At 38.1% G+C, this 27,363-nt stretch overlaps 5 protein-coding genes and 1 non-coding gene across 11 annotated transcripts; 4 read left to right on the forward strand and 2 right to left on the reverse strand.

Annotated features, from left to right (window-relative positions):
* Positions 1–165: 165 nt before the first annotated feature.
* On the reverse strand, positions 166–1,657 carry LOC18021817 (nicotinamidase 1). Its single transcript, XM_006404657.2, has 5 exons — positions 1,478–1,657; positions 1,095–1,278; positions 872–1,005; positions 570–755; positions 166–418 (listed from the first exon to the last, which is right to left on the reverse strand). The coding sequence occupies exons 1-5, from the start codon at positions 1,622–1,624 to the stop codon at positions 338–340; spliced, it is 732 nt and encodes a 243-aa protein (XP_006404720.1). The 5' UTR covers positions 1,625–1,657; the 3' UTR covers positions 166–337.
* A 5,769-nt stretch (positions 1,658–7,426) lies between these two features.
* Positions 7,427–7,499, forward strand: TRNAA-CGC. The gene has a single exon. It is a non-coding gene; the product is annotated as a tRNA-Ala (tRNA).
* A 2,217-nt stretch (positions 7,500–9,716) lies between these two features.
* On the forward strand, positions 9,717–11,240 carry LOC18021818 (UDP-glycosyltransferase 91A1). The gene has a single exon (XM_006404658.2). The coding sequence runs from the start codon at positions 9,746–9,748 to the stop codon at positions 11,162–11,164; it is 1,419 nt and encodes a 472-aa protein (XP_006404721.1). The 5' UTR covers positions 9,717–9,745; the 3' UTR covers positions 11,165–11,240.
* Positions 11,241–11,396: 156 nt separating this feature from the next.
* LOC18021819 (KH domain-containing protein HEN4) lies at positions 11,397–14,266 on the forward strand. 4 transcript variants are annotated; one of them, XM_024158570.1, is made up of 7 exons: positions 11,397–12,045; positions 12,251–12,679; positions 12,775–13,032; positions 13,124–13,285; positions 13,371–13,591; positions 13,676–13,787; positions 13,867–14,266. In XM_024158570.1, exons 1-7 carry the CDS (start codon positions 11,461–11,463, stop codon positions 13,990–13,992), a joined length of 1,893 nt encoding a protein of 630 aa, XP_024014338.1. In that variant the 5' UTR covers positions 11,397–11,460; the 3' UTR covers positions 13,993–14,266. The 4 variants fall into 4 exon arrangements, with proteins under 4 accessions (XP_024014338.1, XP_024014340.1, XP_024014341.1 ...); XM_024158572.1 differs by having other exon boundaries at positions 13,679–13,787; XM_024158573.1 differs by having other exon boundaries at positions 13,398–13,591.
* A 194-nt stretch (positions 14,267–14,460) lies between these two features.
* Positions 14,461–19,785, forward strand: LOC18021820 (kinesin-like protein KIN-14R). Its single transcript, XM_024158333.1, has 18 exons — positions 14,461–14,838; positions 15,193–15,491; positions 15,585–15,756; positions 15,850–15,920; positions 16,018–16,201; positions 16,340–16,449; positions 16,552–16,651; positions 16,729–16,815; positions 16,917–17,093; positions 17,177–17,450; positions 17,553–17,714; positions 17,791–18,006; positions 18,098–18,135; positions 18,226–18,389; positions 18,473–18,715; positions 18,799–18,927; positions 19,022–19,087; positions 19,173–19,785. Exons 1-18 carry the CDS (start codon positions 14,610–14,612, stop codon positions 19,650–19,652), a joined length of 3,201 nt encoding a protein of 1,066 aa, XP_024014101.1. The 5' UTR covers positions 14,461–14,609; the 3' UTR covers positions 19,653–19,785.
* Positions 19,786–20,148: 363 nt separating this feature from the next.
* Positions 20,149–27,148, reverse strand: LOC18021821 (probable rhamnogalacturonate lyase B). Of its 3 annotated transcripts, XM_024158334.1 has the most exons (16): positions 26,876–27,148; positions 26,602–26,714; positions 24,318–24,396; positions 24,102–24,217; positions 23,947–23,997; positions 23,604–23,723; positions 23,312–23,431; positions 23,043–23,178; positions 22,768–22,938; positions 22,259–22,414; positions 22,062–22,168; positions 21,886–21,976; positions 21,629–21,770; positions 21,152–21,311; positions 20,777–20,893; positions 20,149–20,681 (listed from the first exon to the last, which is right to left on the reverse strand). In XM_024158334.1, the coding sequence occupies exons 2-16, from the start codon at positions 26,697–26,699 to the stop codon at positions 20,318–20,320; spliced, it is 2,028 nt and encodes a 675-aa protein (XP_024014102.1). In that variant the 5' UTR covers positions 26,700–26,714; positions 26,876–27,148; the 3' UTR covers positions 20,149–20,317. The 3 variants fall into 3 exon arrangements, with proteins under 3 accessions (XP_024014102.1, XP_024014103.1, XP_006404724.2); XM_024158335.1 differs by having other exon boundaries at positions 23,312–23,419; positions 26,602–27,148; XM_006404661.2 differs by having other exon boundaries at positions 26,602–27,148.
* Positions 27,149–27,363: the final 215 nt, after the last annotated feature.

The following is a 27,363-nucleotide window of genomic DNA, read 5'->3' on the forward strand; positions in this document are numbered from 1 at the left end:
GTCTCCCAGTTTTTTTTTTCAAAAGTTTTATGCCAAGAACCATTACAAGAAACAGAGTTTGTGTTTTCATGATGGCATAAAAACAGACATGGTTCGGTAACAATCTTATGAGACTATGCTAAGACTCTAAGAGTCATTGTCTCTCAAAAACTCAAGTGTAAAATCAGACTGAACATTTCATTTAGACAGATGAGATATCAAATTATTTCTCATTCAGATAATGAGATAATACATAAAAGTTGATCTTCAGCAAAGAAGCTTCATGAACAATTTACATGAAAAAATGGCAAATTCAACAATTTACTGAAATGATAAAATTTTCCTGCGAGCCAGTCTTTCACTGACCAAAAGAAATTTCAGAGACTACCTTAGCTCCTCTTCCTTTAGCCATGTACAGACCTATATGGTGCATCAACTCCTGGTACAAAGAAACACAACAGAAGAATAAGAAGATGAGCCGATTCAAAAGTAATAAAGGAACCTGACAAAAGAAAAGACAATTGTACAAGCTTATAATGCTAATTTCAGAAAAATCAATTTATCAGGCTTCACAAGAGAAATCTAAATACCTGGGGATGAGCCTGAGCGCCTTTGATGTCTTTTGCAACATGAAGAGGAAGGTCAAAAGTGGCGCAGCCATGAGAGTACACTGCCACATCTTCTAAAGGAGGAAGAACACTGTGGTTTCGGGCAGAGATTACAGTAGCCACAAAATCAAACACACATATGTCCGTGCAGATACCTACGACCACAATCTGTAGATCCCCAATCACACAAGGATCTTTAAGTAAGTTGAAGATAAGCCTTAAAAGCATTGAACTTGTTAACCATAACTGATCACATTATAAAATAAAACAAAAAAAAAACTTACGGCTTTGATCTGTTTTTCCTTAACCCAATCCACAAAAACATTAGAACCATCTTTCTCCATAGAACCCACAAACCCATTAATGCAATCTTTGCGCCTAAGAGTGACACAACTCTCACTCTCAAGCCACTGCAGAGCTGATAGATTATCAGAAAAAAACAAGAAGTCAAGAGCACTATCTCACTGGTTTTAGAATCTAAGAAGACATTGACAGAGCAAAAAATACCAGGAACGAGTTTTGATTCATCGGTTCCAATAATACAATGAGGAGGATACGGGACCTCCAGGATATCAGGGTGATGGGAGTCAAGAAACGCAAAAATCGGCCATTTCCGATTGCAGAACTCTCTTGCAAGCTTTGCAGATTCCTCCACCATCTTTGATATCTGTTCATTATGCTTTGTTGGAGCCTGCAGAATCACAAGGCAAACAGATTCAAATTCGCTCAAATAACGTATCACTGAGGCAATATCACAAACACTTGGTAGGCATTAAGAAACTAAACAAAAAATCAAAAACAAAAGCGTCCAAATTTCCGGTTTCTTGGAGAAATTAGAACACATAAAACAACAGCATTATAATGAAACTGTGAAAGAAGAGTATATAAACCATATTTCCGGAGCCAACGGTGCAGAACCCATTAACAACGTCAACGATGACGAGACCGACCCTCGAGTCTGGATTCAAAACCAGAGATTCTTCATCCACTGGAATCTCCTTCTTCAGCTGATTGAGTATGGTTTCATCAGTCGACATTATCGATACGTGAGATAGGATTATCTCATTACCAATAAACTATCATCCGGTTTTGATCTTTGGATCCCGGTTTATCTCCTTTCGGTTTATTTCGATTTACATCTGGTATTTCTTTAGTCAAACTCTGAACCACCTGAGGTCACTTTTATATACTGCCATTGACATCTTTTCCAAAAGTAATCTGAGAATTATCTTCTTCTTTATCTTTCTCTCTGTACGTTCCATCATCGTCACCAACCATCGAATCTTGTACCTTAGAGGTGATTTTCTCTTTCATATATCATCTCCTAGGCTTGATTTATCCTTTCTTAGAGCTCAAGTGGAGCCCCTAGTCAGGTCATTATACTAACGGTCTCATTGGTATCAAAGCCAGGTTAATCTCTGGGAAAACGAAGAACAATGGTCGAAACAAGAAAAAAGGAGAAACAAGCTATGGCGGTCCCAGTTACGAGTGATCCTCCGGAGGATCCGCAGCTGCAGCAAGAAAAACGGTTTGAAGCTCAGCAGATCCGTGCCGATCAGCTGGAAGCTCGCTTCAGTAAGCTCGAGACGATGATCATGGGCTATTTCTCTCACGGAGCTCCAGCATCGCAGCTCAATCCATCGCATCCGTGTTCAAGCTCTGCACCCCCTGTTGGAGTCCTCTCACAAGGGACGTTCCAGTTACCAGATCCGCCAGATCTGAGTGGGGTGGAGCGGAATAAGTGCGGTGCCGACCTGTCACCTCCAGTTGGAGTCCTTTCTGCGAGGATGATCCAGTTACCAGATCCTCAGAGTCTGAGTGGGGTCGACGGCTCTTCACCTCCAGTTGGAGTCCTCCCTGCGAGGATGGTCCAGTTACCGGATCCTCAGGGTCCGAGTGGGGTCGAAGGCGGTTTCGCCGGAATAAATCTGAACAGAGACGGATCTGCTACACTACCGAATGGTCTGGCTTCGCGACTCACCAAAGTTGGATTTCCGGGGTTCGACGGATCGGATCTTCGAGGATGGATCTATCGGTGTGAACAGTTCTTCGATCTAGACGGCACGCCGGCGGATCTGAAGGTTCGACTCGCCGCGTTGCACCTCTCTGGAGCCGCCCTCGAATGGCACCATAACTACTTAGCAGAACGGTATGGTATCTTTCCCTCTTGGACTGACTACGTCGTAGCGATCTCATCGCGTTTCAGTGCGTTGTTTGACGATCCGTTAGCGGAGCTCGTGAGTCTACATCAGGGCTCAGATACGGTGGAAGTTTTCCTGAGAAAATTTGAGAGTCTACGCACCCGAATAGCTATCCCAGCTAGCCATGCTCTTAGTATCTTCTTATCCAACTTGAACCCACACCTCGCCTACCACACGAGACAGTTTGAGGTGAAATCTGTGGCTGCAGCAGCTCGAATCGCTAAGCTGCACGAATCATCTTTACTTCACACACCAGTGAAGCAGAGTAGAGCTTCCTTCAATCCATTTCCTAAACAGTCCTCTTATTCCAATCAGCGGAATCAGCAATACAGCCTTCAGGATTCCTCACCGATATTACCTCTCCCTGCCCCGCCTAAGCATACCAACTCCAAACCAAACTACATCCCTAAATCCTCACCAGATAGGCAGCCCAAACGGTTTTCATACCAGGAGATGCAGGAACACCGTGCTAAAGGTTTGTGTATGTTTTGTGATGAGCAATACACTCCCGGTCATCATTTGAAGCATAAACGTTCGCAGATCTTCGTTATGGAGTGTGAGGAAGAAGCGAATTCAGACTCTGATGAAGAGTTTGCCAGACAGCTGACTGTTGAGGAAATATCGGATGAACCAGTGGATAATGCTCCCACCATTTCAATGCATGCTCTCAACGGATCGAACACTTTCAATTGCATGAGGGTAGTGGGTCAGTACGGGAATAAGAAGCTTTACATCCTCATAGATCCCGGAAGCATCCATAACTTCATCGATCTCCGCACTGCAAAAGAGATGGGATGCCCACTGGAGCAAACGAGACCCATGCCAGTTGTAGCTGCAAATACAAATGCACTATCCCTTGGAAGGTACAAGGCTATACCTTTACCACAGAAGTCCGTACTATCCCGCTGGATACCTGCGATTTTGTTCTGGGGGTACAATGGCTTTGTACACTTGGTCCGATTTTGTGGGATTTTCTAAACCTCAGAATGGAGTTCACGGTGAACGGCCTCAAACATGTTCTCTGGGGAGTTACTAAATCAGGTTGTAAGGTTATCAAAGGTGATAAGCTTGATAAGCTGATGAAGCAACAGCCACAAATCGCCCTTCTCCAGTTGCAGGAAGTATCTGAGACCTCGGGGCAGGATGAGCTAATCCCTCAGGCGCTGTTCTCCCATATTTCAGCTGACACAAGTGAACTCTCCGAGGACCCAGCTCTCAAGGCTCTGTTGAACAAGTTCAACGACCTCTTTGACGAACCATCTGGCCTCCCACCATTTCGCGAGGGGTTTGATCACCGGATCACCCTTACCCCCGATGCTAATCCGATCAACAAACGTCCTTATCGGTATTCATCTCTGCAGAAAGACGTGATCGATAAAATGGTTCAAGAAATGTTAACGCAGGGCATCATCCAGTGTAGTTCGAGCCCCTACGCTTCTCCGGTCGTCCTCGTCAAGAAAAAGGATGGCTCCTGGCGCCTCTGCGTCGACTACAGGGGTCTCAACAAGCAGACTATCAAGGATAAGTACCCAATTCCTCTTCTGGAAGATCTCCTCGATGAATTAGGGGGTGCGAAATACTTCTCTAAGTTGGATCTTCGCTCAGGCTTCCATCAACTCTGCATGTCCCCTGAAGATGTCTTCAAAACCGCATTCAAGACCCACGCCGGCCATTACGAATATGTCGTAATGCCCTTCGGCTTAACGAACGCTCCATGCACCTTTCAAAGCCTGATGAACCATATCTTCCAATCTGTGGCTCGCCGGTTCGTTCTCGTCTTCTTTGACGACATCCTCGTATACAGTGCTACTTGGGATGATCACTTGTCACACCTCGCCGAGGTCTTCTCCATCCTTCAGCAACAACAGTTGTACCTGAAGCCCTCAAAATGCACTTTTGCGGCCACCAGGATTGAGTATTTGGGTCATTTCATCACGGCAGAGGGCGTCAGTACCGATCCTAGTAAGATTAAAGCTATCGAGAACTGGCCTGTCCCTACTTCGCAGAAACAGCTCCGTAGCTTCTTGGGACTCGCTAACTACTACCGACGTTTTATTCGAGGGTACAGCGTTGTTGCTCGTCCGCTGACAACTCTGCTCAAGAAGGATGGGTTTTTGTGGAATCCCGAAGCCGCAGAAGCTTTTCAGCAGTTAAAAACCTCTCTTACGTCCTCCCCAGTACTGGCTCTACCTAACTTCGAAAAGGTGTTCGTTGTGGAAACTGATGCCTCGAACTTGGGCATTGGCGCGGTGCTTATGCAGGACCAACACCCTATCTGTTTCATAAGCCGAGCTTTGGGTCCACGTCACCAAGTCCTGTCAGTTTACGAGAAGGAGCTATTGGCCGTCGTCCACGCCGTGCAAACGTGGAGTGCTTATTTAACTCATCGTCCCTTCATCATCAGGACAGATCAGAAGAGTCTGAAGTTCCTTACCGAACAGAAAGTTACAACCCCATTCCAACATATGTGGTTATCCAAGCTCATGGGATATTCATTCGAAATTCAGTATAAGGAAGGGAAGGAGAATGTAGCTGCAGATGCTCTTTCCAGGGTCACGGGTTCGGAGTTGCTCAGCATTACACACTCTCAAGCTCACCAGGACTTCTATGCTTCTCTCAAAGCGGTATGGAACACTGATCCTCATTTACTCAAACTTATCTCTGAACTCACGACTGATAAGAGATCTCACCCCTCGTTCACATTCGTTAACAATGAGCTTCGCCGAAAAGGGAAATTGGTGGTAGGAGACAATGCGGATCTCAAGCTCCACATCTTGAGATGGCTCCATGATTCCGCTGTCGGGGGTCACTCGGGCCGAGATGCAACCTTACATCGCGTGAAATCCTTGTTCTACTGGCCGAGAATGAGTACTGAAGTGCAAAACTACGTTCGCAACTGCTCCGTTTGCCAGCGTAATAAGTACGATCAAGCCGCCAAACCTGGTCTCCTTCAACCTCTTCCGGTCCCTAATGGCGTTTGGGAGTCCATCAGTATGGATTTTGTCGAGGGTCTTCCTCCATCTTCTGGGAAACATTGTATACTGGTGGTGGTTGATCGGCTAAGCAAGAATGCTCATTTCTTGGCTTTGTCACATCCCTACACGGCTCGCAAAGTGGCGCATCTCTATCTTGATCAGGTTTTTAAGCTGCACGGAATGCCTCAGGATATTGTCAGCGACAGGGATCCCACTTTTCTCAGTGAGGTGTGGCGTGAGCTCTTCCGGGTCCATGGTGTTGACCTCCGATTCTCGACATCCTACCATCCCCAGACTGATGGGCAAACGGAGATCACCAACCGTACGCTGGAGACCTATCTCCGATGCATGACCTCCGAGACTCCTCACTCTTGGAGTCAATGGCTGCTACTTGCAGAATGGTGGTATAATACTACTTACCACTCTTCTATTAAGTGCACACCCTTTGAGATCGTTTATGGTCAGTCACCACCTATCCACCTCCCTTACTTGCCGGGTGAGAGCTCTTCCGCCACTATCGACCGCGATTTGCAGAAACGTGAAGAGCTTATAAACATGCTGAAGTTCCACCTCCTTCGAGCTCAAAACCGGATGAAGCAATACGCGGATTCCCATCGTTCTACCCGCGAGTTTAAGGTCGGAGATTTTGTCTATTTGAAATTGCAGCCTTATCGTCAGCATTCACTGAAGGCCAAGAAGGTGCCTCATAAGCTCTCTCCCAGGTTCTATGGTCCATTTCCAGTGATCGAACGTATCGGTGCTGTGGCTTACAAGCTCGATCTCCCACCTGGAGCTGCTATCCATAATGTCTTCCATGTGAGCCAGCTAAAGCTTTGTCCTAACCCCTCTTCTACTGTACCTACCTTACCGCAGTATTTACTTGACCTGGGCACCGCTAAGGAACCAGAAACGGTGCTCGAAAAGAAGATGGTTAAACATCGCAATGCTGTAGTCACTAAGGTACTCATTAAGTGGAAGGGGTATCCAGCTGATCAAGCTACGTGGGAGTTTTACCAAGACTTCATCGCCAAGTATCCAACTTTTCATCCTTGAGGACAAGGATCTTCCCAACAGGGGAGTATTGAGATAGGATTATCTCATTACCAATAAACTATCATCCGGTTTTGATCTTTGGATCCCGGTTTATCTCCTTTCGGTTTATTTCGATTTACGTCTGGTATTTCTTTAGTCAAACTCTGGACCACGTGAGGTCACCTTTATGTACTGCCGTTGGCATCTTTTCCAAAAGTAATCTGAGAATTATCTTCTTCTTTATCTTTCTCTCTGTACGTTCCATCATCGTCACCAACCACCGAATCTTGTACCTTAGAGGTGATTTTCTCTTTCATATATCATCTCTTAGGCTTGATTTATCCTTTCTTAGAGCTCAAGTGGAGCCCCTAGTCAGGTCATTATACTAACGGTCTCAATACGAGTCTAGAAGAAAATTCAAAAACCCCCAAAAAAGGAGAATCAAAGAGGGGAAAACAAGAAGATGGTCGAAAGAATTCAGAAAAATTTGGAATTTGGCTTCTGTCTTTCGATCAAAAGATTTCAATTTGTCTATACAAATTTCTGGTTTTTGACTTAGACTTCTTTTTTCCTTTGGATGGATGATTTGAAATACTATTGATATTGTAAAACAGTTGATATTGTAGCAATTGGGGGTGTAGCTCATATGGTAGAGCGCTCGCTTCGCATGCGAGAGGCACGGGGTTCGATTCCCCGCACCTCCATCTTATGATCTTTATTTTTTACCCTTTGGGCCGTCAAAAGCATGATTATGGACCTAATCAAACAAGCCCATTACAATATCTTAAAACACACTTTTCACACATGAGCTCTGCTTTTGTAAGAGTTCTGTTTAGAAAAATAAGATCGGTTAAGAAAACCCGTTAACAATGAGAATGCAACTGAGCCCAAACAAAAATTAAACCAACCCCTTGGTTGACTTAACCAGTCCGGTTTAAACTTGAATGAGATTGATTACCATTTGATGTGCAAACAATTACAAAGACAAAACATCTTTTCTTGTTCTCTTAATTTCGACAAATTTATTACCATGAATGGTGGTTAGAAAAGAAAGTTAGGTCCAAAACATCCACAACGATTATATACAACTAGGGGCTGATCCGCGCTTCGCGCGGAATTTTGTATTGTATTTATTGACATATTTAAAAGAAAACTCTACAATATCATTTTTTTCATTAAATTTTATATCGTAATTTAATATATATTTATAGCATTTAATAATTTTATATACAAAATTTTTAAAATAATTAAATAATGTATCAATTAAAACTTCAAATCAAATTTAATTTGTAGATATCTTTATATTTATATGGGTTTATGATTTTCGAATATATACAATTCTTGATTATTGCATTTAGGAAAAAAAATATATGTAATAGGCAATTAATTAGTAGAAAATATCTCGATTCTCTAACGTATTTCCAAAATATATTCATAATCTCTCTTTTTCTCTACACACATTTCCCTTTTCATCTCCCTCTCCCTCTCCTTCTCCTTCTCCATCTCCATCTCCATCTCCCTCTCCCTCTCCCTCTCACTCTCCTTTTCCCTCTTATGTTATCTCTCCCTTGTCAATGCAACATGTTGAACCACACACAACAAATTGGACCGGTTGAAATTTCTATCTTTCTCAGGTTTTTCTTTTTTCTAGTCACTCTCAATGTCACCTCTCTAACCTGAGCTCTGTATAATTTTTAAGGGGAACTTTACCCATTTTATGTTTCAAAGATTAGGTTGAACATGTTAACATTTTGTGGTACCACAATTTGTTTCACAAAATATGCATTTTCACATCTCTATATTATTATTTAAGTAGTCATTTTAAAAATAATTATTATTTTGTAAATTATTACATGATATGCTAATAACAAAAATAATTAAAATAAGAAATGATATAATTGTCACTCCAGCTTTTTGAAACTCGTGCGAATATTTCTTACCCGTTAATATGCATTTAATTTTATAATCTATTATTCTAACTTTCTTTAAATTTATGTCTTTTGTTATATTCTAGTGTTTTATAACGGTTTTAAAAACAAATTTGGATATTTTTAGATATTAAAAAATTCGGATCCGAGAATTTGTTTCTAGGATTTGGCAAAACTAGATCCAAATCCGGCTATCTTAATATTTTATGATTTACTATTAATGTCTATCGAATCATATAAATAAAGTAAATCATTTAAAATAATAGTAAATAAATGCATTAATATATAAACTATTATTTATAAAGAGTGTCTTTTCATATTCTTGATAAATTAATGGATTATAGTTAAAGTATAATGACATAAAATATAATAAATTATAAATTAATAAATGCATTGATAATGTGTCAAAATTTTAGAGTTTGAGAAAATGATATAGCATCATGAGAATGAGAAAGAGAGGACATTTTACTTTATATATATAGATAATACAAATATTACAATGCAATAATTCGTTAAGAAATTAGATCGGTTAAGAAAACCCGTTAACAATGAGAATGCAACTGAGCCCAAACAAAAATTAAACCAACCCCTTGGTTGACTTAACCAGTCCGGTTTAAACTTGAATGAGATTGATTACCATTTGATGTGCAAACAATTACAAAGACAAAACATCTTTTCTTGTTCTCTTAATTTCGACAAATTTATTACCATGAATGGTGGTTAGAAAAGAAAGTTAGGTCCAAAACATCCACAACGATTATATACAATAATACAAATATTACAATGCAATAATTCGAACAATAAAAATCTAGATTTTAAAAGTTTTCACCACATCCACACATCTTACCAATCATAAATCACACCCGTTCATCTTACCTACAACATCTGTTTTTCACAATCAGATAAATAAAAATGAAAAACTGAAATTTGTTTTTATTGCAAATATCTTTCTGCTTCTTCATTTTTTTCCTCTATAAAATGAAAAAAAAAATTGTCGACAATGGAAAATTGGAAATTAAACAATGACGAACATTAAAGGCGACAATGGAGGAAATGGAGCCAAGCTCCACGTCGCAATGTTTCCATGGCTAGCTTTTGGCCATATGGTTCCATACTTGGAGCTCTCCAAGCTCATTGCTCAAAAGGGTCACACCGTCTCTTTCATCTCCACTCCTCGTAACATCGACCGCCTCCTTCCACGGCTGCCGGAAAATCTTCACTCCGCCATCAAATTCGTCAAGCTCCCTCTTTCCGGTGGCGTCGACAAAAAACTCCCGGAGGACGGCGAAGCCACCACCGACGTGCCTTTCGATCTCATACCTTACTTAAAAATCGCCTTCGACGGATTGCGAATCCCGGTGACGGAGTTTCTAGAATCCTCGAAACCCGATTGGATCCTACAAGATTTCGCGGCGTATTGGCTTCCTCCGATCTCTCGCCGCCTCGGGATTAAAACCGGATTCTTCAGCGCTTTCAACGGCGCGACTCTCGGGATTCTGAAACCGCCGGGATTCGATGAGTACCGTACTTCTCCGGCGGATTTCATGACGCCGCCTAAATGGGTCCCGTTCGAAACTCCGGTGGCTTTTAAGCTGTTCGAGTGCCGGTACATTTTCAAAGGGTTTATGGCGGAGACAACGGAAGGCAATGTCCCCGACGTCCACCGTGTCGCCGGAGTAATCGACGGTTGTGACGTCATCGCCGTGAGGAGCTGTTACGAGTACGAAGCTGAGTGGTTGGGACTTATACAGGATCTTCACCGGAAACCGGTTATTCCGGTGGGAGTTTTACCTCCGAAGACGGAAGAGAAGTACGATGATACCGACACGTGGCTGTCTATCAAAGCTTGGTTGGACTCGCGGAAAAGCAAGTCCGTAGTTTACGTAGCTTTCGGTTCAGAAGCTAAACCGAACCAGACGGAGCTAAACGCGATCGCTTTCGGTTTAGAGCTTTCCGGTTTACCTTTCTTCTGGGTGTTAAAGACTCGACGCGGTCCGTGGGATACCGAACCGGTCGAGCTTCCTGAAGGATTCGAAGAGAGGACGAAGGAGAGAGGGATGGTGTGGAGAGGTTGGGTTGAGCAATTGAGAACATTGAGCCACGATTCGATCGGTTTGGTTCTAACTCATCCCGGTTGGGGAACAATAATCGAAGCTGTCCGGTTTGCTAAACCGATGGCGATGTTGGTTTTTGTATACGACCAAGGATTGAACGCGAGAGTAATTGAGGAGAAGAAAATCGGGTATATGATCCCTCGGGATGAGACGGAAGGTTTCTTTACTAAAGAAAGTGTGGCCAAGTCGTTGAGATTGGTAATGGAGGAAGAAGAAGGGAAAGTTTATAGAGAGAATGTGAAGGAGATGAAAAGAGTGTTTGGTGACATGGATAGGCAAGATCGTTATGTCGATTCTTTCTTAAATTATCTCGTTACTAATCGTTAAACTTTGACAATTAATTACCTTGGAAAATGTTTCCCTAAACCTCGCTGTCTTTGACTGTAGCGTTCGCGTTTGTAAAGCCAAATCGCAATTTATTATTGCCAATTTTCCGTTTTCAAAACATTCATTAAAACGCACTGATAATAAAATCAAGCGAAAATTACGCGTTATGGGCAAAATCGTAGTTTTTACTATAGACAAATCTGGTTCTTATTAGCGTTTGCCGTTCCCGCTTCTTCACCGTGATTTGTGGGGAAGAAAAAGAAAACACTTTAAGCGTTCTGCTAACTTGCGCCGCCATGAATAACCGCCGTGGAGTAGCCGCCGTGTCGAACCAGAATCGACGGTCGCAACAGCGTCCGGTGATTCACGTGTTACAGGGCGAGACGGCTTTACGAGTTGTCTGCCACGCGTCAGTAATCGGTGGCATAATCGGAGCAAACGGCTGTATAGTATCCAAGCTCCGGCGAGAGACCGGTACTAAAATCCACTGCGAGACTCCGGTGAACGGGTCCGATCACTGGGTAGTATTCATCGTCGGGTCAAAGGCCGTTGACAAAAGCATTCTATTGACTGATAGAGTCGGAGATTTCTCCGGCGGTGAACACGACGATTGGGTGACTTGTGAGGTTTCCGCTGCTCAGACGGCGCTGATTAGGGTTTTGGAGAGATCTTGGGCGGTTTTGGCGGCGAAAGATAGCGGCGGAGTCGTCGTCGATGATGGTAAAGAAGCTTATTGTGGGATTCTTGCTAATAAGAATCAGATTGGAGCCGTTTTGGGGCTTGGAGGGAAGAATGTGGAGTGGATGCGGAGAAATTCCGGTGCCATGATTAGGGTTTTGCCTCCTCCGGTTTGTGGCACTAACACTGATGAGCTGATTCAGGTAAAGTTTTCATCTTTTGCAATCAATTGCTTTGAAAAGAAGAAAAAAAAAACAAAACTTTAATAAAGTCTTTAGTGTTTCACCATTTCAGTCAACTGTTCTTCCAAGTTTGGATTTTTATTTATAATTATTCTGCATATTAACCTAAAGTTGATAACTTTTTGTTGTTTTGATTTGTGAATGGCTCTTTTATTTCTGTACAAAGATTACGGGAGAAGTCTTGGCTGTGAAGAAGGCACTGGTTATGGTATCAACTTTTCTTCAAAATTGTCCACCTCTCAATGGCTATCCACCGCCACTTTGCAGCAAAGCCAATGGAAACTCAGAGGATCCTCATTCGGAGTTTTTCCCGGAACTGCGTTCTTCTTCGTTGCCTAATGCTTCAGAAACCGCTGCATCCAACAGACGTTACTTACCATCACGGTATGAAGAAGGAAACGGTTTTCAGGATTCAAAAGAAACAGAAGGGAAGGTCGTGTTTAAACTAATCTGCACAAGTTTAGCAGCTGGAGGCATAATTGGGAAACAAGGCTCTAATATCAGAGCTCTGCAGAATGAAACTGGTGCTTCGATTTCGATCGGAGCTCCTTTGAAAGAATCCGGTGAACAAGTTGCTACCATTTCCGCACGCGAGGTAGGTTTTATTTTCTTGCTCGATGTTTACATTTGTTTAACCGAGTTTCTTTGTTGATGTAGTCACTTTCACTTTGTTTTGTTTTTTCTTTTTAGAATCTAGAGTCACGGTACTCTCATGCACAAAAAGCTCTGGCTCTTGTATATGCAAGATCTGCTGAGATTGATGTTGGGAAAGGTCTGCATCAGGGACTGCATTGTGCTTTGGTGAAAGCGAAGCTATTGGTACCATCACAGTTTGCTATTGACTTAATTGGAAACAGAGAAGCAAACATAGCAACTGGTGACAATGTACACATTTCAGTAGGTGACCAGATGCTGGACTGTATTTCAGAAAATGAAATGCTGATAGAGGTAAAGCGCGTGTTTCTTGTAATCAGTATAAAGCTTTTGTGTCCTTATAGATTGAGAAAATACTAACCGAGATTTGCTCATTGTTTTTTAGATTATGGGAGAGTATAGGCATGTACTGAAGGCGTTGACTCACGTTTCTTCTAAATTACGGGGTAACCTATTTCCAAAGAAGGTTTTAGAAGAAATGAGAGCTAGAGTTAGTAATCCATATGAAAGTGAAGCAGCTAAGTATAATCTGCAACCATCACAACAAGTAAGTGTGTTTCTTTCCCCTAAGCCAGAGTTTTCTTGACTGTCTCTTCTTTCATTTATGGAGAGGTTGATTGCTTCCATTTAAGAACCATGGTGGTTCAACAAAACCGCAGAACGCAGGCAGAGGTGATTCTCTCTCGGTATCAGATGGTGAACGAGAAGTAATGAAGTCGATTGATTATCTAATGCACAATGAGGTTCTTAAAGACGCCAACGGAGTCAACGGCTTGCTAGACAATGACTTGACACAGGGAATGAAACAGCTTCAACTTTCTAGCAATGGAGACGTCTCTTCTTTACCACCAAGGTCCGTTCTTCCCAGCGACAATACAATCCATTCTGCTAACAATCTCGTGGCATAAAACAGTGTATTTCTTTTTTCTTTTGGAAGCAGAAGTAAAGGTATATCTTTGAGAAAAGTTACATTGGATCTAGCTATCGAGAAAGATGCACTTGCTGCACTCTATGGCAGAGATGGAGCCGGTCTAGATAATCTAGCACAGGTAATGTCTTCTGTTCTTGAACCATATTAGATTCTAGACAAAAGAAGAGGCAAATGTAGCTGATAAGTTGTAACTACAGATTTCAGGAGCCAAAGTGGATGTCAAGGATCCTACAGAAGCTGAAGCTACGGTCTTACTCTCTGGGATTCCTGAACAAACCCGCACAGCTATGTCTTTGATCCTGTCTATCCTTGCTGATCAATGATAGAAGAAAATGGATGATCTCCTGCTATTGTGGCGTTTTGCAGCCTACTTTTGTAAAAATGGAGATCACTTGTGTTTACTTTTTGGCAACTTATCTTTTGCAGCCTACTTTTGTAAAAAAAATTGTTTTTCTTGTTTTGGAAACTAGCAGCTGTCAGAATCAAGAAAGTGCAGTTTTTTGTTTTGTTTGATCTCATCTGCTTCAAAGCTTGTATCTAGAAGAACACAACATTGCACTGTGTAAAAGCAGTTTTCTGGATGCTTATGGGTTAATATACCGGTTCATGTTATCATCACCAACCGGTTGGAGCTTTTCGGTTTTTTTTTTTAATTTTTAATACGGGGACTAAGCATTCGGACTAAGCCCATAGCGTAGGCCCATCATTAACGGTACACATAATTCTTAACGGTCGTCTCAGATAGATTCGAATTTTAAAACACTGAACGCAGAAAAGGAAAAGAAATATCCTTCTCCGGTCACGCCTTTCTTCTTTATCTCTCTATCTTTCTACTTTGCATTTTGATTGATTTTCGAAGAGTGAGAGAGAGAGAGAACGGAACCGAGAGAAACAATTTGCATTTCGGATTTGTGTTCTGGATTTACGAGAAACGCCTTCAATGGAAGATGTTCAGATCGGCTCTACTGTTTCTGTTCCGGTGGATTCAATAATGACCTCATCTGATTCACCGGAGATTTCTACTTCCCAGTTCGTTATTGATGAAAAAGAGAAATTAGAGATTGGAGATACCTCTGTGGATCAGTGTGGAGATTCTATGGCGGATTCAATGGTGTGTGACCCTAATTCAAGGCTCGTGCCCACTGGTTTCACAAGAGCTAATCGCCCAGGTTAGATCCTCTATCAATTTCAATTTTTATATTCTCGAGTTGTTTATTCCCCCTTGATCTTGGGCTTTCTGCTGCATTTCCTTTTCGATTACTTGTTAAATCCCTTGGGTTTTTGTTGTGCGTTTTGCTTAATTTCCACAGAATCGAGCCTTATACATCTGGAAATCACTCACTATATCTTAGAATTGTTCTGTTTATGTTCGATTCTACACTATAATCGAAGATTTCACACTCACCCACTGCATTTGATTGATTGTAGAGAATAGAAATAGGTTTCTCTACTAATTTAGTGAACCCAAAAGACTTCAATTAAGCTTGTGTATTGAGGGATTCTTTTGTTGTTTGTGGTAGCAGATGAGATCATCATGTTCATAAATGCTGGAGGAGTTGATTCAAAGGAATTAGATTCTGAATTGAATATCCTCAGAGACACCTATTTCGAAGGAGGGGATGTGCTGAGAACTGCTGAGTTTATAGCTGAAGCTGGAGATTACCCATTCATTTACCAGTCAGCTCGTGTAGGGAACTTTTGTTACCGGTTAGACAATCTTCCTCCAGGAGAATACTTCATCGATTTTCATTTCTCAGAGATTATTAATACCAATGGACCTAAAGGGATAAGGGTGTTCAATGTCTATGTTCAAGATGAGAAGGCAAGTAGACCAACTGAATATTGTGTTTCCATGTAGTTATGAGTAAGAGTTTGCGTAATGCTGAATAAGTGTTTTTTTTTTGTTTATGTTCAGGTCTTATCTGAATTCGATATCTTCTCGGTGGTTGGCGCAAACAGGCCACTCTTGTTGGTTGACGTAAGGGTCATGGTAATGGATGATAGATTGGTTAGAGTGAGGTTCGAAGGAATAAATGGAAGTCCAGTGGTTAGTGGGATTTGTCTGAGGAAAGCACCACAGGTTTCAGGTAATGTTGTGCTTTGGTTTTATTTAAGGTTTTAGCCTATTAAGGGAATCTCAAAGTTCTCATTCTTCATTCATTCATTGCATTACTGTACAGTTCTGAAGACATCACAAGATTACATTAAGTGTGAGAATTGTGCTGCTGAAATAGAGATTTCTGCAAATCAGGTACTGTTTAATTAGCTTGCTGGCTCTAATCATTTAAAAATATAAGCGTAATGGATTACCTGAATTTCTTCTTTTTATATTGATATTCTGCGAGCAGAAGAGGCTTATGCGAGCCAAAGCTCATGAAAAGTATGAGAAGAAGATAGCAGAACTTTCTGAACGATGCCAACATAAGACAAACGAGTGCCACGAAGCATGGATGTCACTGACCTCTGCTAATGAGCAACTAGAGAAAGTGATGATGGAACTTGACAATAAGATGTTCGAGGCACGATCTCTAGGTAATTTCAAACTTAACATATCTGATATATGGGTGAAAGTAAGAGAATTCCCATCATTGTCAGTCCAAGTTTGTTACTTATATATATATTTTTTGGCGGAGTTTTTCTTGCTTTTGATTCGGTGTTCACCTGAAACAGACCAAACTGTGGCAGCGCAAGCTGATTCTTTGAAGAGTGTCACCAGCAAATATGAGAATGACAAGAGACATTGGGCATCTGCAATTGCTACTCTACAGGAGAAAATAGAGGTAGCTGGATGTTTCCTCAAGTACATATTTTTCATAGCCTCTCTGCAGCTTACATATTTTTTCAAATATTTTTTTAGTATTTTGGAAACTGTTGTTATGCAGATAATGAAAAGGGAACAATCTCAGCTATCTCAGGACGCACATGAATGCGTTGAATCAATTCCTGAATTGTACAAAATGGTTGATGGAGTTCAGGCACTTGGTGAGTAGTTACTTCTTTTAGTTAGTCCTGAAGAAGGAAATTTCGTAAACTAATACCATTATCAACACGTAAAACAGTTTCACAGTGTGAGGATCTCAAGCAGAAGTACAGTGAAGAGCAAGCGAAGCGGAAGGAGCTATATAACTATATTCAGGAGACAAAAGGTAATGAGCTTTTTTAAAAATCTTTTCCTGATGTTTGCCTTCGCTTCTTGGCATCTCACTTTACACCTATACAGATTACTGACAGCATCCCTTATATTCAGGCAATATTAGGGTCTTTTGTCGTTGCCGCCCTTTGAATAAGGAAGAGACGTCAACAAGGTGTGCCACAACTGTTGACTTTGAAGGAGCAAAAGATGGAGAGCTTGGTGTCATTACAGGGAATAATTCTAAGAAAAGTTTCAAGTTTGACAGAGTTTATACACCAAAAGATGGTCAAGGTAGTGTGATTTGTCATGGTCAACTTAGATCATTAAGTATAATTAACATTGAATGCTAACAAATTTTCTTCTTGATCCTGCAGTTGATGTCTTTGCGGATGCTTCTCCAATGGTTGTTTCAGTCCTAGACGGCTACAATGTGTGTATCTTTGCATACGGGCAAACAGGAACAGGAAAGACGTTTACAATGGAAGGTACTCCACAGAACAGAGGTGTCAACTATAGAACCGTAGAGCAATTATTTGAAGTTGCTAGAGAAAGGAGAGAGACAATTTCATATGATATATCGGTTAGTGTCCTTGAGGTCTACAATGAACAGATAAGAGACTTGTTGGCAACCTCACCAGCCTCAAAGAAGTAAGAAACTCTAGTTTAATCAACTCTTAAAACACATATGGGTTGCAACAGAATTTTTTCACAGAGCTCCTAATCTCAATCTATTTGGATTTTGATACTAAGGTTGGAGATAAAACAATCTGCTGAGGGATGCCATCATGTTCCTGGATTAGTAGAAGCAAAAGTGGAAAACATAAATGAAGTGTGGAATGTGCTTCAAGCTGGAAGCAATGCAAGAGCTGTTGGATCCAATAATGTGAATGAACATAGTAGCCGATCTCACTGGTATGTCGGACATATGTCTCTCTCATTTTGATGTTTGAATGTTTGGCGTTCCCTCATTTTATGTTTCTCTTTGCAGCATGCTCTCTATTATGGTGAAAGCTAAGAATCTGATGAATGGTGATTGCACAAAAAGCAAGCTTTGGCTAGTAGATTTAGCGGGAAGTGAGAGGTTGGCAAAGACTGACGTGCAAGGTGAGCGTCTGAAGGAAGCACAGAACATCAACAGATCGCTTTCAGCTCTTGGGGATGTGATTTATGCTTTGGCAACAAAGAGTAGTCACATTCCATACAGGTTAGTCTAATCCTCAAATCCTTGACCTAAGTGTCTCTCTCTCTCTCTCTCCGGATACTGTTTTAACACTTTTCCAATTATTAACTATCAGGAACTCAAAATTAACACACTTGCTTCAAGATTCACTGGGTAAGAATCTTCATAGCCTCTTTCCTTAAGGATCAATCCGTGGCTACAGTGTGCTTTTGGTAAACTGGTGTGTTTGTGCAAATGATGCAGGAGGTGACTCAAAGACTCTGATGTTTGTGCAAATCAGTCCCTCTGAGCATGATGTGAGTGAGACTCTAAGTTCACTTAACTTTGCAACTCGTGTAAGAGGGGTTGAGTTGGGTCCTGCGAGAAAGCAAGTTGATACCGGTGAGATTCAGAAGCTGAAAGGAATGGTATGACTCCTGCATGCTTTTATTGGCTTCCTGGATTTGTCTTTTTGGATTGTGTCTCATTGCTTCATGTATAACTTATAAAGGTGGACAAAGCACGACAAGATAGTCGATCTAAAGATGAGGTTATAAAGAAACTTGAAGAGGACATACAGAACTTGGAGGGTAAGAACAAAGGACGAGACCACTCATACAGAAGTCTTCAGGAAAAGTACAAAGAACTTGAAAGCCAACTTGAGTCAATGCATAACCAATCGGAAAAGCAAAACGCACATCTGCTAGAAAAATTAAGGAGCAGAGATGAGACTTGTAGCAATCTCCAACACAAGGTTTTCTTTTTTTCCAATATTGGTTTATATAATGTTTTGTTGAGGGTCAAGAGTTACAAAACTTCTTAAAATGGTCCATGCAGGTTAAGGAACTTGAGAATAAGTTGAAAGAATCTGAAGGAGCCAACTCGCTTATGTTGCAACAAAAGATTAAAGGTTTTGAGAATAAGTTGAAAGAATCTGAAGCGAACTCTCTTGTGTGGCAACAGAAGGTTAGGAGGAAGACTGATTCTATCTCAAACTTGCCATCTTATTTTGTAAAAATTCTTACCATCTCGGCTCTTGTGTTTGATATGGTTTCCTCAGATGAAAGAGTTGGAGAGGAAGCATAAAGAAGAGCAAAGCCAAGAAGCAGTGTTACTACGACATAAGGTTAGTTTCATTGGATTGTCTCGGGATTTTCGAGCTTTATCACTAGATGCGTGAAAAGATTTTGGTCTTTTTACTTCTTTCGCAGATTAAAGAACTTGAAGTGAGGCTAAAGGAGCAAGATCTGCATATACAACAAATGGCAGCAACTAGAGAATTCCCCGATGTTGCAAACGCTACTCCTAACGAAGTGAAAACTTGCTTCAAAGACGATAACTTTGGCAATGAGAACGCGGAATCCAACAACAACAACATCTTAAGAACATCAAACCGTCTCAAGACAAGTACGAGGAGAAACGATTCTTTAAATCTCAATGAGATGACTAGGAAGAAGAGGATCTCGAGAAGCGGCGAAACAGAGAACAATAATGATGATCCACATATGAAGGAGAAACGGATCAGGAAATCAGACCCACCAAAAGTTGTTGCCAGGTTAACCAGACCAACAAGACCAGCCTCTGGTTCGTCGAACCAAGTACCTGTGGCTCAGAAGAAGGTTATTAAGAGAGAACAACAAGCTCCGGTTGGGAAAGAGAGAGACTCCACGAAGAAGATTTGGTCAAGATAGTTAGATATATCTAAAAAGCATAGAGAAACTCTAAATCTCTTGTGATTTCTCTCTCTATATGTTACATGGTTACATTTTGGTAACGGTAATGTAACAATTACATTGATGGGTTCTTCAGACTTTTATGAAACAATTTAAGTAAAAACAGGTTTATGTCTCTAAAACTATGTATTTTATTTTATGCCAAGGTAGAATTTAAAATATATCCATAAGTGGAGTTCCCTAGATCCTAGCAAAGAGCAAATGATACATATGTAGACTATAGAGTCCATAATGAGTAGCTTGTAGGTGAAGAAGAAAGGCACATCTCGGTGATATGTAGGACCGGCTAAATAGTAATAATGAAAATATTTATAGGTCCTAATTATATGTTAGATTTTGTATTTTATCTATTTTAATAAAATATTTGTTAGCTTGTTTCATTTTTCTACTAAACTGAAATGCACAATTTGATTTTAAGTAGAAAAAATATATTTTGTAAAATGCATAAATCATATAAACATTAATACATTTGGTTTTATTATATTCACACCCCCCCCCAATGATATTACATTCGAATGAATAAACACCAATTCTTCTAGCTAGAAAATAAAAAACAAAACAAATATAAATTTCCCTCTACAGTAAATTTTCTTTTCACTCTACCTGATTTTTTTTTTCTTTAATCAAGTTCTGGAAGGACCTTCAAGACGAATATAATCATACATAACACCTTGAAACGGTCCTAGACTTCTCGTTTGAGTTAAATATATCGTATTATCACCAACACTTAGTAAATTTCCACCAACATCGATACTATACAGTCTATATAACCCATGAATCCCATGTCTCGCAATCGCATTGTCTTTTCCGATATATCCGGTCGTGAAAATATGATCGGATTTTGGATTGTTAATACGAACTTGTAATTCGGAATCAGCAGCTGAGGCTAGAGCTATTCGGAGTGTGTAGAGTCTGACACGGTTCACGTTTTTGAGGTTAAATATGATTTGCCATGTTGTCGCTTGGTATGTATTGTTTCCTACGTTTCTATATTAATGGTTACAAGTAAAGTTGATTAGATAGAGAATTTGTAATATATCAACATTAAAATAGAATAATGATAGTACAGTATGTGTATTTACCTGGTGACATGTGCAAAAAACCAATCTCTTCTATAATCACTTACACCGATTGTGTAGACAAGATCGTTTTGAGGGTATAAATCTGCATAACGATCCCATAATCCATATTGCCTAAATCTGCAATAGATAAATTTGATTCATGTGCTTGTAATTAGGAGTGATAAATTATATTGGGTCAGATTAAAAATGTAAAAGAAAAATAAACCCAAACCATAACCAAGATCAAAACTAGATATGGAATCAGTTAATATTTAGTCTCAATTTATGTTCTTATATATTTTTATTTTTTTTAACTATTGGAATGAGACATTTTACTGGTTCTTGGTTAATCTACTAATTAAAGATACTTATCGATAAGAAGATTATAATACTAACCTGTCTTGAAGTGGGTTAACATAGAGCTTATTCATAAGTGTAGGGTAAGGATCCGGTATATAGAATTCTCCGGCGGTTCGATCCGGTACACCAATTTCCCACAACGTTGGACCGTTTCTCGGCGGTTCATACACTATTTGCCCTACATTCATCTTGCTACCTGCGTTTACGTTTGCGTTTATGTATATATGTTATGGTAGTTAGAATACAATGTTCAGTATAGAAACATAACGCAAACAAACAATCATATTTAAACGGGCATGCAATGTGTCCACACAAAATGATGTACTACTATAATTGTATACCTAATTAATAGATTGATTCGATGCACCTCTTTTACATATATGCAAACAAAATGCGTGATATTATAAAAAGATCCCTTTGAATTGAAGGTATAATGAAGCATGCTTCTCTAAGCTATGATCAAATATGGCTTATAATGGATAAATTATACGTATATATGGTATATGTATGTACCTGGCGTGATGGTGATGTTTTGCTCATATTTATAGTCACCGATAAAACCAAAACCCCATGCGTAGAGACTATAATTGCCTGCCCTCACATTCTCTATTATGAATCTCCCTTTTCTGTCAGCTTTCGTCCAAAATTGATACCCCTTTTTGTTCAAACAAAATACAAATCTTTGAAAAATAATATACACTTATATAGCATAACGAAAAGGATATGCATTTGTATAAAGTAAGACTATTATTTTATTATTTTTACTATACCTTGGATTCTGTTTGCCACGAACCAGCTTCACCAATTGGTGCCAAACCAACAAAAGCAAATTTTCCATATATTCTTAACCTTGATACGTAACTACAATCCAAAGAAAAATAAGATTCAAACATTTTGGTAAAAGTAGTTGTTAATTTTAAAGAGAAAAACAGGGATATTTATTTACCTGTCTTTGATGTAGAATTGACCTTGGATTGTTCCTCTTTGATGAGAAAGAGGATAGTCTTCTGATTTAACAAACTCATAAGGCCAGCTTTTGACCTCTGCAGCCATCTGCAACAAAAAAAAGTTATTAAAATTAGGAACTACACAATTATATTTTAAATTTATAAACTAATGACAATAATGAAACGACAAAAGAACCTGTCGTTTGGCATCTCTCCAGAGACGAAGAGTGGAGTCTTTGGGAGAGACAGAGTTGAGATAAGCAAAGACAGGTCCAAAAACCTTCTTCCATGGTTCTCCATTTCGATAATCCATTCTCATCTCTTTCCCCGCGTAATGCGTGCTCGTAAACATCTACAAAATATTTTCAATTTCAAATAATTAGATTTATTATGTTAAAATGTATACAAAAATACAATCAAACTATAGACGCAATAACCTCAAAAAAAAATGTCAAAGGTATTTAAATGATAGCAAAATAGTGGAATTGTTTCTAAAGAATATTTTCATTATAATGACAATATAGCAAATAAATGAAATTATAGTTCCAACAGTAAAATTGAGTAGTCCAAAAGGTATATAGCTTAAGTGTCGCTTGATTAGCACTTAAACTAAATTAGCAATCAAAAACTAATTACACTTATCATGAGGATTAGATTTGTAGTTACAAAATGGACTCAAAGAAGAAGGAGAGTAAATGGACTCACGGAGAGGGTGATGGGACCCGCGTGAGAGGTGAGGTCTTGCTTGATGGGCCCACCAAGACGGAACTCATCGCTTGGAGTGATCATCCAAAACCCAACCGGTGGGTCCGACGAGATCCAACCATGAACGTTGTTGTCTTTGTCTTCCATTGAGTACATATACTTATCGTCTACCTGCGCGTCACATACCATTTCATGTAACAATCAATCAGTACCTATTTTAGTACTTCTTTTTATATAAAGAGCTAGAGTATATTGAAAAAGTATATAATATATACCTCTCCTTTGAACATAGGGTTGCTTGGATTTGTCAAAAGAACAGCTTCTTTGTAAGCTAATTCCTTAGCATTGTTCCTATCTGCCATCGATGGCATGCTTCTCTGCCGATCATCAGATATGGCCATGAAATCAAATCTGTAATTTGCTCCCAAACAAAAAAAAAAAAATCATTTTTAAAAATTTAAATCGAAAACAATTTGCTGAATAACGAAATTTAAATTAGAATTTTAAGTATAAATATAATTAATTAATAAAACGTTATAGTTACTTTTTGGGGTTGAGCTTGAAGACGATTCTAATTTGGTCCATGTCCACGTCTGGCCAACCTTCCAACCTCTCCAATATACCGTACATGTATATTCCCGAGACACCACTTCTAATAATGTACCTTTAAGAAAAAATTAAATTCGATATTTTTTTTTACAAAACAAAATATATATATATATATATGTATATATACATTCGATAATAACTTTGTACTTTGGAATCAAGATTACATTAATATCTTTTATTTTTTCATAAAGAGATATATAAATCTCTTTTAACAATGGACTAAGTACCTTTTATCTACGTTTAGAGGTGCCAAGGAGCCACGTTTGGAGATCGTCCACGTCCTGGTAAATGAAATTTCAACTTGTTCTTCGTTCTGAGTTATGATTTCAAATTTGGTTCCTTCTAATCTACAAAATACACACACACAAGAAGAAGAAACAATGTTATTTTATCGAATTATTATATCATATACTCCTATTGTTATATATATTGAATAAGAATATTCTTTATGTATACCCTACTTTGTATCATTGTAGGCAGCAAAATCGAAATAAATATATACCTCCAAAGCGTAATTAAAACGACTGCAATAAAAATAAAGTAAAATAAAAAAGGCTGCAATAAACTCACTTATCAGTTTCACCTTTCTTTCCCGGCTCATACCAGACTACGTCCCAATACCTATTTCCATAAGGATTCATCCAAGAAATGCAGTAAGACTTTTGTTTTTCTAATATAACATCTTCTAAACAAATGTATAAAAAGTTGTGTTAAAAAAATCTTACCCACGATCGTCAATTTCGTCGTCCAATACGTTATCGATGCCATTGTATTTTATTCCAGTTATCAAACCTTGTGGGCTCGAGAAAGTTACTTGGATAATACCATTATCAACTACCACCTGAAAACCAACAAAATTCTTATTATATTATAATTAAAAAAAAACAAAAAAGAATTAAAAATTAAAAATTAAAAATTAAAAACTAAAATACTTTTTATACCTTATCATGACTAACTTTTCTTAGCTGAACTATTGGGGCTGGTATGGTTTGGCCAGGCTTTGTGATGTTAAGTTTGTTTCTGTAAATTTTACCAAAAAAAGATCGATAAAATAAATCCGAGCTAGAAGCTTTAAGTATATTTGGATTATTATAGCATGCGTTTGATTCATTATTTTATTTAAGAAAAAACAATGTCAATCTTCTTGTTAAAAAGTTCAGAAAACTCAATTAATTTTTTAACTAGATTTAAACTCATGCATCTGCACGAAAAAATTATATTTTTAATCTAATTTATAACATAACTTATATTTTTATAGATAATGTGATTTTGATAAGTAGTATATTTATTTTTATGTTTAGATAAATGTTTTTCTATTTACATTTTCTATTAAATTTGATTATAGTTATAAAAATATAATTTTAACCCGACCGTTTTATTAATCCGTAAAAGAATACAATTCTAAAAACATAACTCTAACCCGTCTATTCATATTACCATATAATATAAATATTTACTAATTTTAAATATTTAAATTTTTAGATTGAGTGATTATTTTAAAAACTATATATACATATTGTTTATCATTTATGTTATTATGAAAATTTTATTTAAATTTGAATATTTAAATATTAACATAATATCCTATTTACTATTTTATAAAGATGATAACAACTAATTTTTGTAATTTTTATAATTAATGTAATCTATATTTAAGAAATTCTAAACTAACTGAAATTTAAATTTAAAATTTTCGGAATTATTTTTAAATATAAATTAAATAAAATTTATTTTATTTTTTAGAAATAATTAAAATATAAAATTAAATGAAAAATTTGTTTGGCACCAGAAAGAACAAATATTCAAAAGTAGAATAGTAGAAAACCAAACAAAAATCTGTTTGGACACAAAACACCCTTCTCTTTAGTACAGATATTAAAAATGAAAAATTATCGATCCAAAAGTTCTTGGGTCTACTAATTAGAATCGATGATACATGAAAAATTATTTGTTTTCGTTTAATATTAAAAACTTCAACTGTGTTAGTTATAGTGTAGTACGAACTCCACTCGAATATGAACGGTCAACATTAATTGACGAGTGTTTAAGACGAAAAGAATAATTCCAAGGGAGGGAACAAAAAATATACATATGGTACGAAAAGGCAAAAAGAACATAAATTATTATTTGTACCAAATATAATTAGTTTTGAAAAGCAAAAAAATACAGACCATATATATTTAGTTTTATGTGTGACAACTGAGAAGAAGACTAGTAGTTAAGAAAAAAAAGACATGTAGGTTTAGAGCCGAAAGGGAAAAGCAATCCAATATATTCTAAGGTTTTTGTAATTAAAATAAAAGGAAACGAAGGTGCTTGACCAAAAAAAAAAAAGGAAACGAAGGTGTAAGGAAATTTTGTTCCAGCTTTTTTCCTTTTTTGTCAAAAAAAAACATATTCCAACTTTGAAAGATTTATGAGACCAATTCCTTAAAACAAATATTCTTTGTTTCTTTTTGTCGTTTAATTAACGTTAATCGTAACTTTTTAACACACATCTCGTGACCACTCGGTTTCGAGATTCTCGACTTTATATATTTTACGTTTAAAATTTGATATGTGGTATAGGTAATGTGGTATATGTATGTATAATGTGTTTTATTCGTCTGATAATATATATATATATATATATACGCAAATTAAAGAAAGTTGTTAAGGAATGTCATTACCGGAAGCTTCAATTATGTTTTTCTAAACCACTTGTATAGTCAAGGAATCCAACACCAAATAAATTAACAAAAATAACTACTCTAATAACCTAGAAAATTTTACTAAAGGGATGGAATCAAGGAAACCTTTGCATTATTGAGCATTGGCTAAAACTACGGCTAAACATTTTTACCAGGAAAGAAAAGTAAGGCTAAACATTTTCTTTTAAGACTTGCCATTTTAGATTTATATAATTTCTTCATGAACTAAAATAATTAAATAAAAAAAAACAGAAACAGGTAAACTACAATATAATGGCGACAAACAAAATTAATTACAAAATAGTAAACATCAGTTTCTGATGAAAAAAGTTAAGAACCTCTGTTTCAGTAAGTTCAACATGTGAACATGGAAATTAAAAGCTTGTGAAACCAATTTTTGCATTTATGAAGAAAGAAAAAAAACAAAAAAAAAAAGTTAAAAAAAGGAGACTAATACAAAAAAAAAACCGACCCGGCCGGTTTGAATAAAAATCTCTCACTAAAATACAGAGTTTGGGTTAAGAGAAAAACATACTGTGATTTCTGAGAATGAACACTTTGAAGAAGAAGATGCAGAACAAGAATTTGGACGATGACCCGACCCGGCTTATTTTTCGGAGCTCCGACTTTCATCTCCGCCACAATTCACTAAACTTCCGACATATAAACCAACCGTTTAGGCAGAGATACGTATATAAACACACAAATACGTGTTTGTGTATATATAGACAAGAATTAAGAAACCTTTTTTCAAGGATTAACTAAAAATGGGTAAAATAAAAACAAGAAAAATGAAGTAATCTAAGTGCCTTTTGAGTTTCTTCTGTGTTGGGTTTCTGGGAAGATAAAGTTTGAGGAATGCACAAGAAGAAAGAAAGGCTTTCCTATGAAGAAGGTAATCTCTCTTTTGTTCAAAAAAAAAAATCTCTCTTTTGTTCAAAAAAAAAAAAACAAGAAGGTAATCTCTCTCTCTCTCTTCTCTATTTCTCTGAAATTCACTGATTATTCTTTTTTAGTTCTCACAATAAGCATAGGATTAGAATCTTAAGTAGCTTTATAAATCTTCAGAATCTACATTTAGAGGTGGGGAGGTGTACATATATATATGTGTGTGTGTATACATATACGTGTATAGTATATGTAAATGTTGCATATCTAAATGTGTCTGCGTACGCAATTGAACTAGGCCATCTTAATGTTGCAGGTGTGACTTTTTGTTGCCTAACCTTTTCATCTTTCTTTAAAAAAACAAATTAAGAAGAAAATTAAAATTCCAAAAAAAAGAGAGAGAAATATC

The sequence above is a fragment of the Eutrema salsugineum genome, unplaced genomic scaffold (assembly GCF_000478725.1).
Source record: "Eutrema salsugineum unplaced genomic scaffold, Eutsalg1_0 scaffold_15, whole genome shotgun sequence".
Taxonomy (NCBI): Eukaryota; Viridiplantae; Streptophyta; class Magnoliopsida; order Brassicales; family Brassicaceae; genus Eutrema; species Eutrema salsugineum.

Excerpts from the sequence above, each read along its gene's own strand:
- LOC18021819 (XM_024158570.1), top strand. The coding sequence starts at position 11,461 with ATGAATAACCGCCGTGGAGTAGCCGCCGTGTCGAACCAGAATCGACGG. Across the intron at positions 13,033-13,123 it reads AAAATGAAATGCTGATAGAG|ATTATGGGAGAGTATAGGCA; the intron begins GTAAAGCGCGTG and ends ATTGTTTTTTAG. Across the intron at positions 13,592-13,675 it reads GTCTCTTCTTTACCACCAAG|CAGAAGTAAAGGTATATCTT; the intron begins GTCCGTTCTTCC and ends TTCTTTTGGAAG.
- LOC18021818 (XM_006404658.2), top strand. The coding sequence starts at position 9,746 with ATGACGAACATTAAAGGCGACAATGGAGGAAATGGAGCCAAGCTCCAC.
- LOC18021817 (XM_006404657.2), bottom strand. The coding sequence starts at position 1,624 with ATGTCGACTGATGAAACCATACTCAATCAGCTGAAGAAGGAGATTCCA. Across the intron at positions 1,279-1,477 it reads CCGTTGGCTCCGGAAATATG|GCTCCAACAAAGCATAATGA; the intron begins GTTTATATACTC and ends GTGATTCTGCAG. Across the intron at positions 419-569 it reads GCGCTCAGGCTCATCCCCAG|GAGTTGATGCACCATATAGG; the intron begins GTATTTAGATTT and ends TCTTTGTACCAG.
- LOC18021821 (XM_024158334.1), bottom strand. The coding sequence starts at position 26,699 with ATGAAAGTCGGAGCTCCGAAAAATAAGCCGGGTCGGGTCATCGTCCAA. Across the intron at positions 23,998-24,101 it reads GACGAAATTGACGATCGTGG|GTATTGGGACGTAGTCTGGT; the intron begins GTAAGATTTTTT and ends TTATGGAAATAG. Across the intron at positions 20,894-21,151 it reads GTTAACCCACTTCAAGACAG|ATTTAGGCAATATGGATTAT; the intron begins GTTAGTATTATA and ends TATCTATTGCAG.
- LOC18021820 (XM_024158333.1), top strand. The coding sequence starts at position 14,610 with ATGGAAGATGTTCAGATCGGCTCTACTGTTTCTGTTCCGGTGGATTCA. Across the intron at positions 16,652-16,728 it reads TGATGGAGTTCAGGCACTTG|TTTCACAGTGTGAGGATCTC; the intron begins GTGAGTAGTTAC and ends CACGTAAAACAG. Across the intron at positions 16,816-16,916 it reads CTATATTCAGGAGACAAAAG|GCAATATTAGGGTCTTTTGT; the intron begins GTAATGAGCTTT and ends CCTTATATTCAG.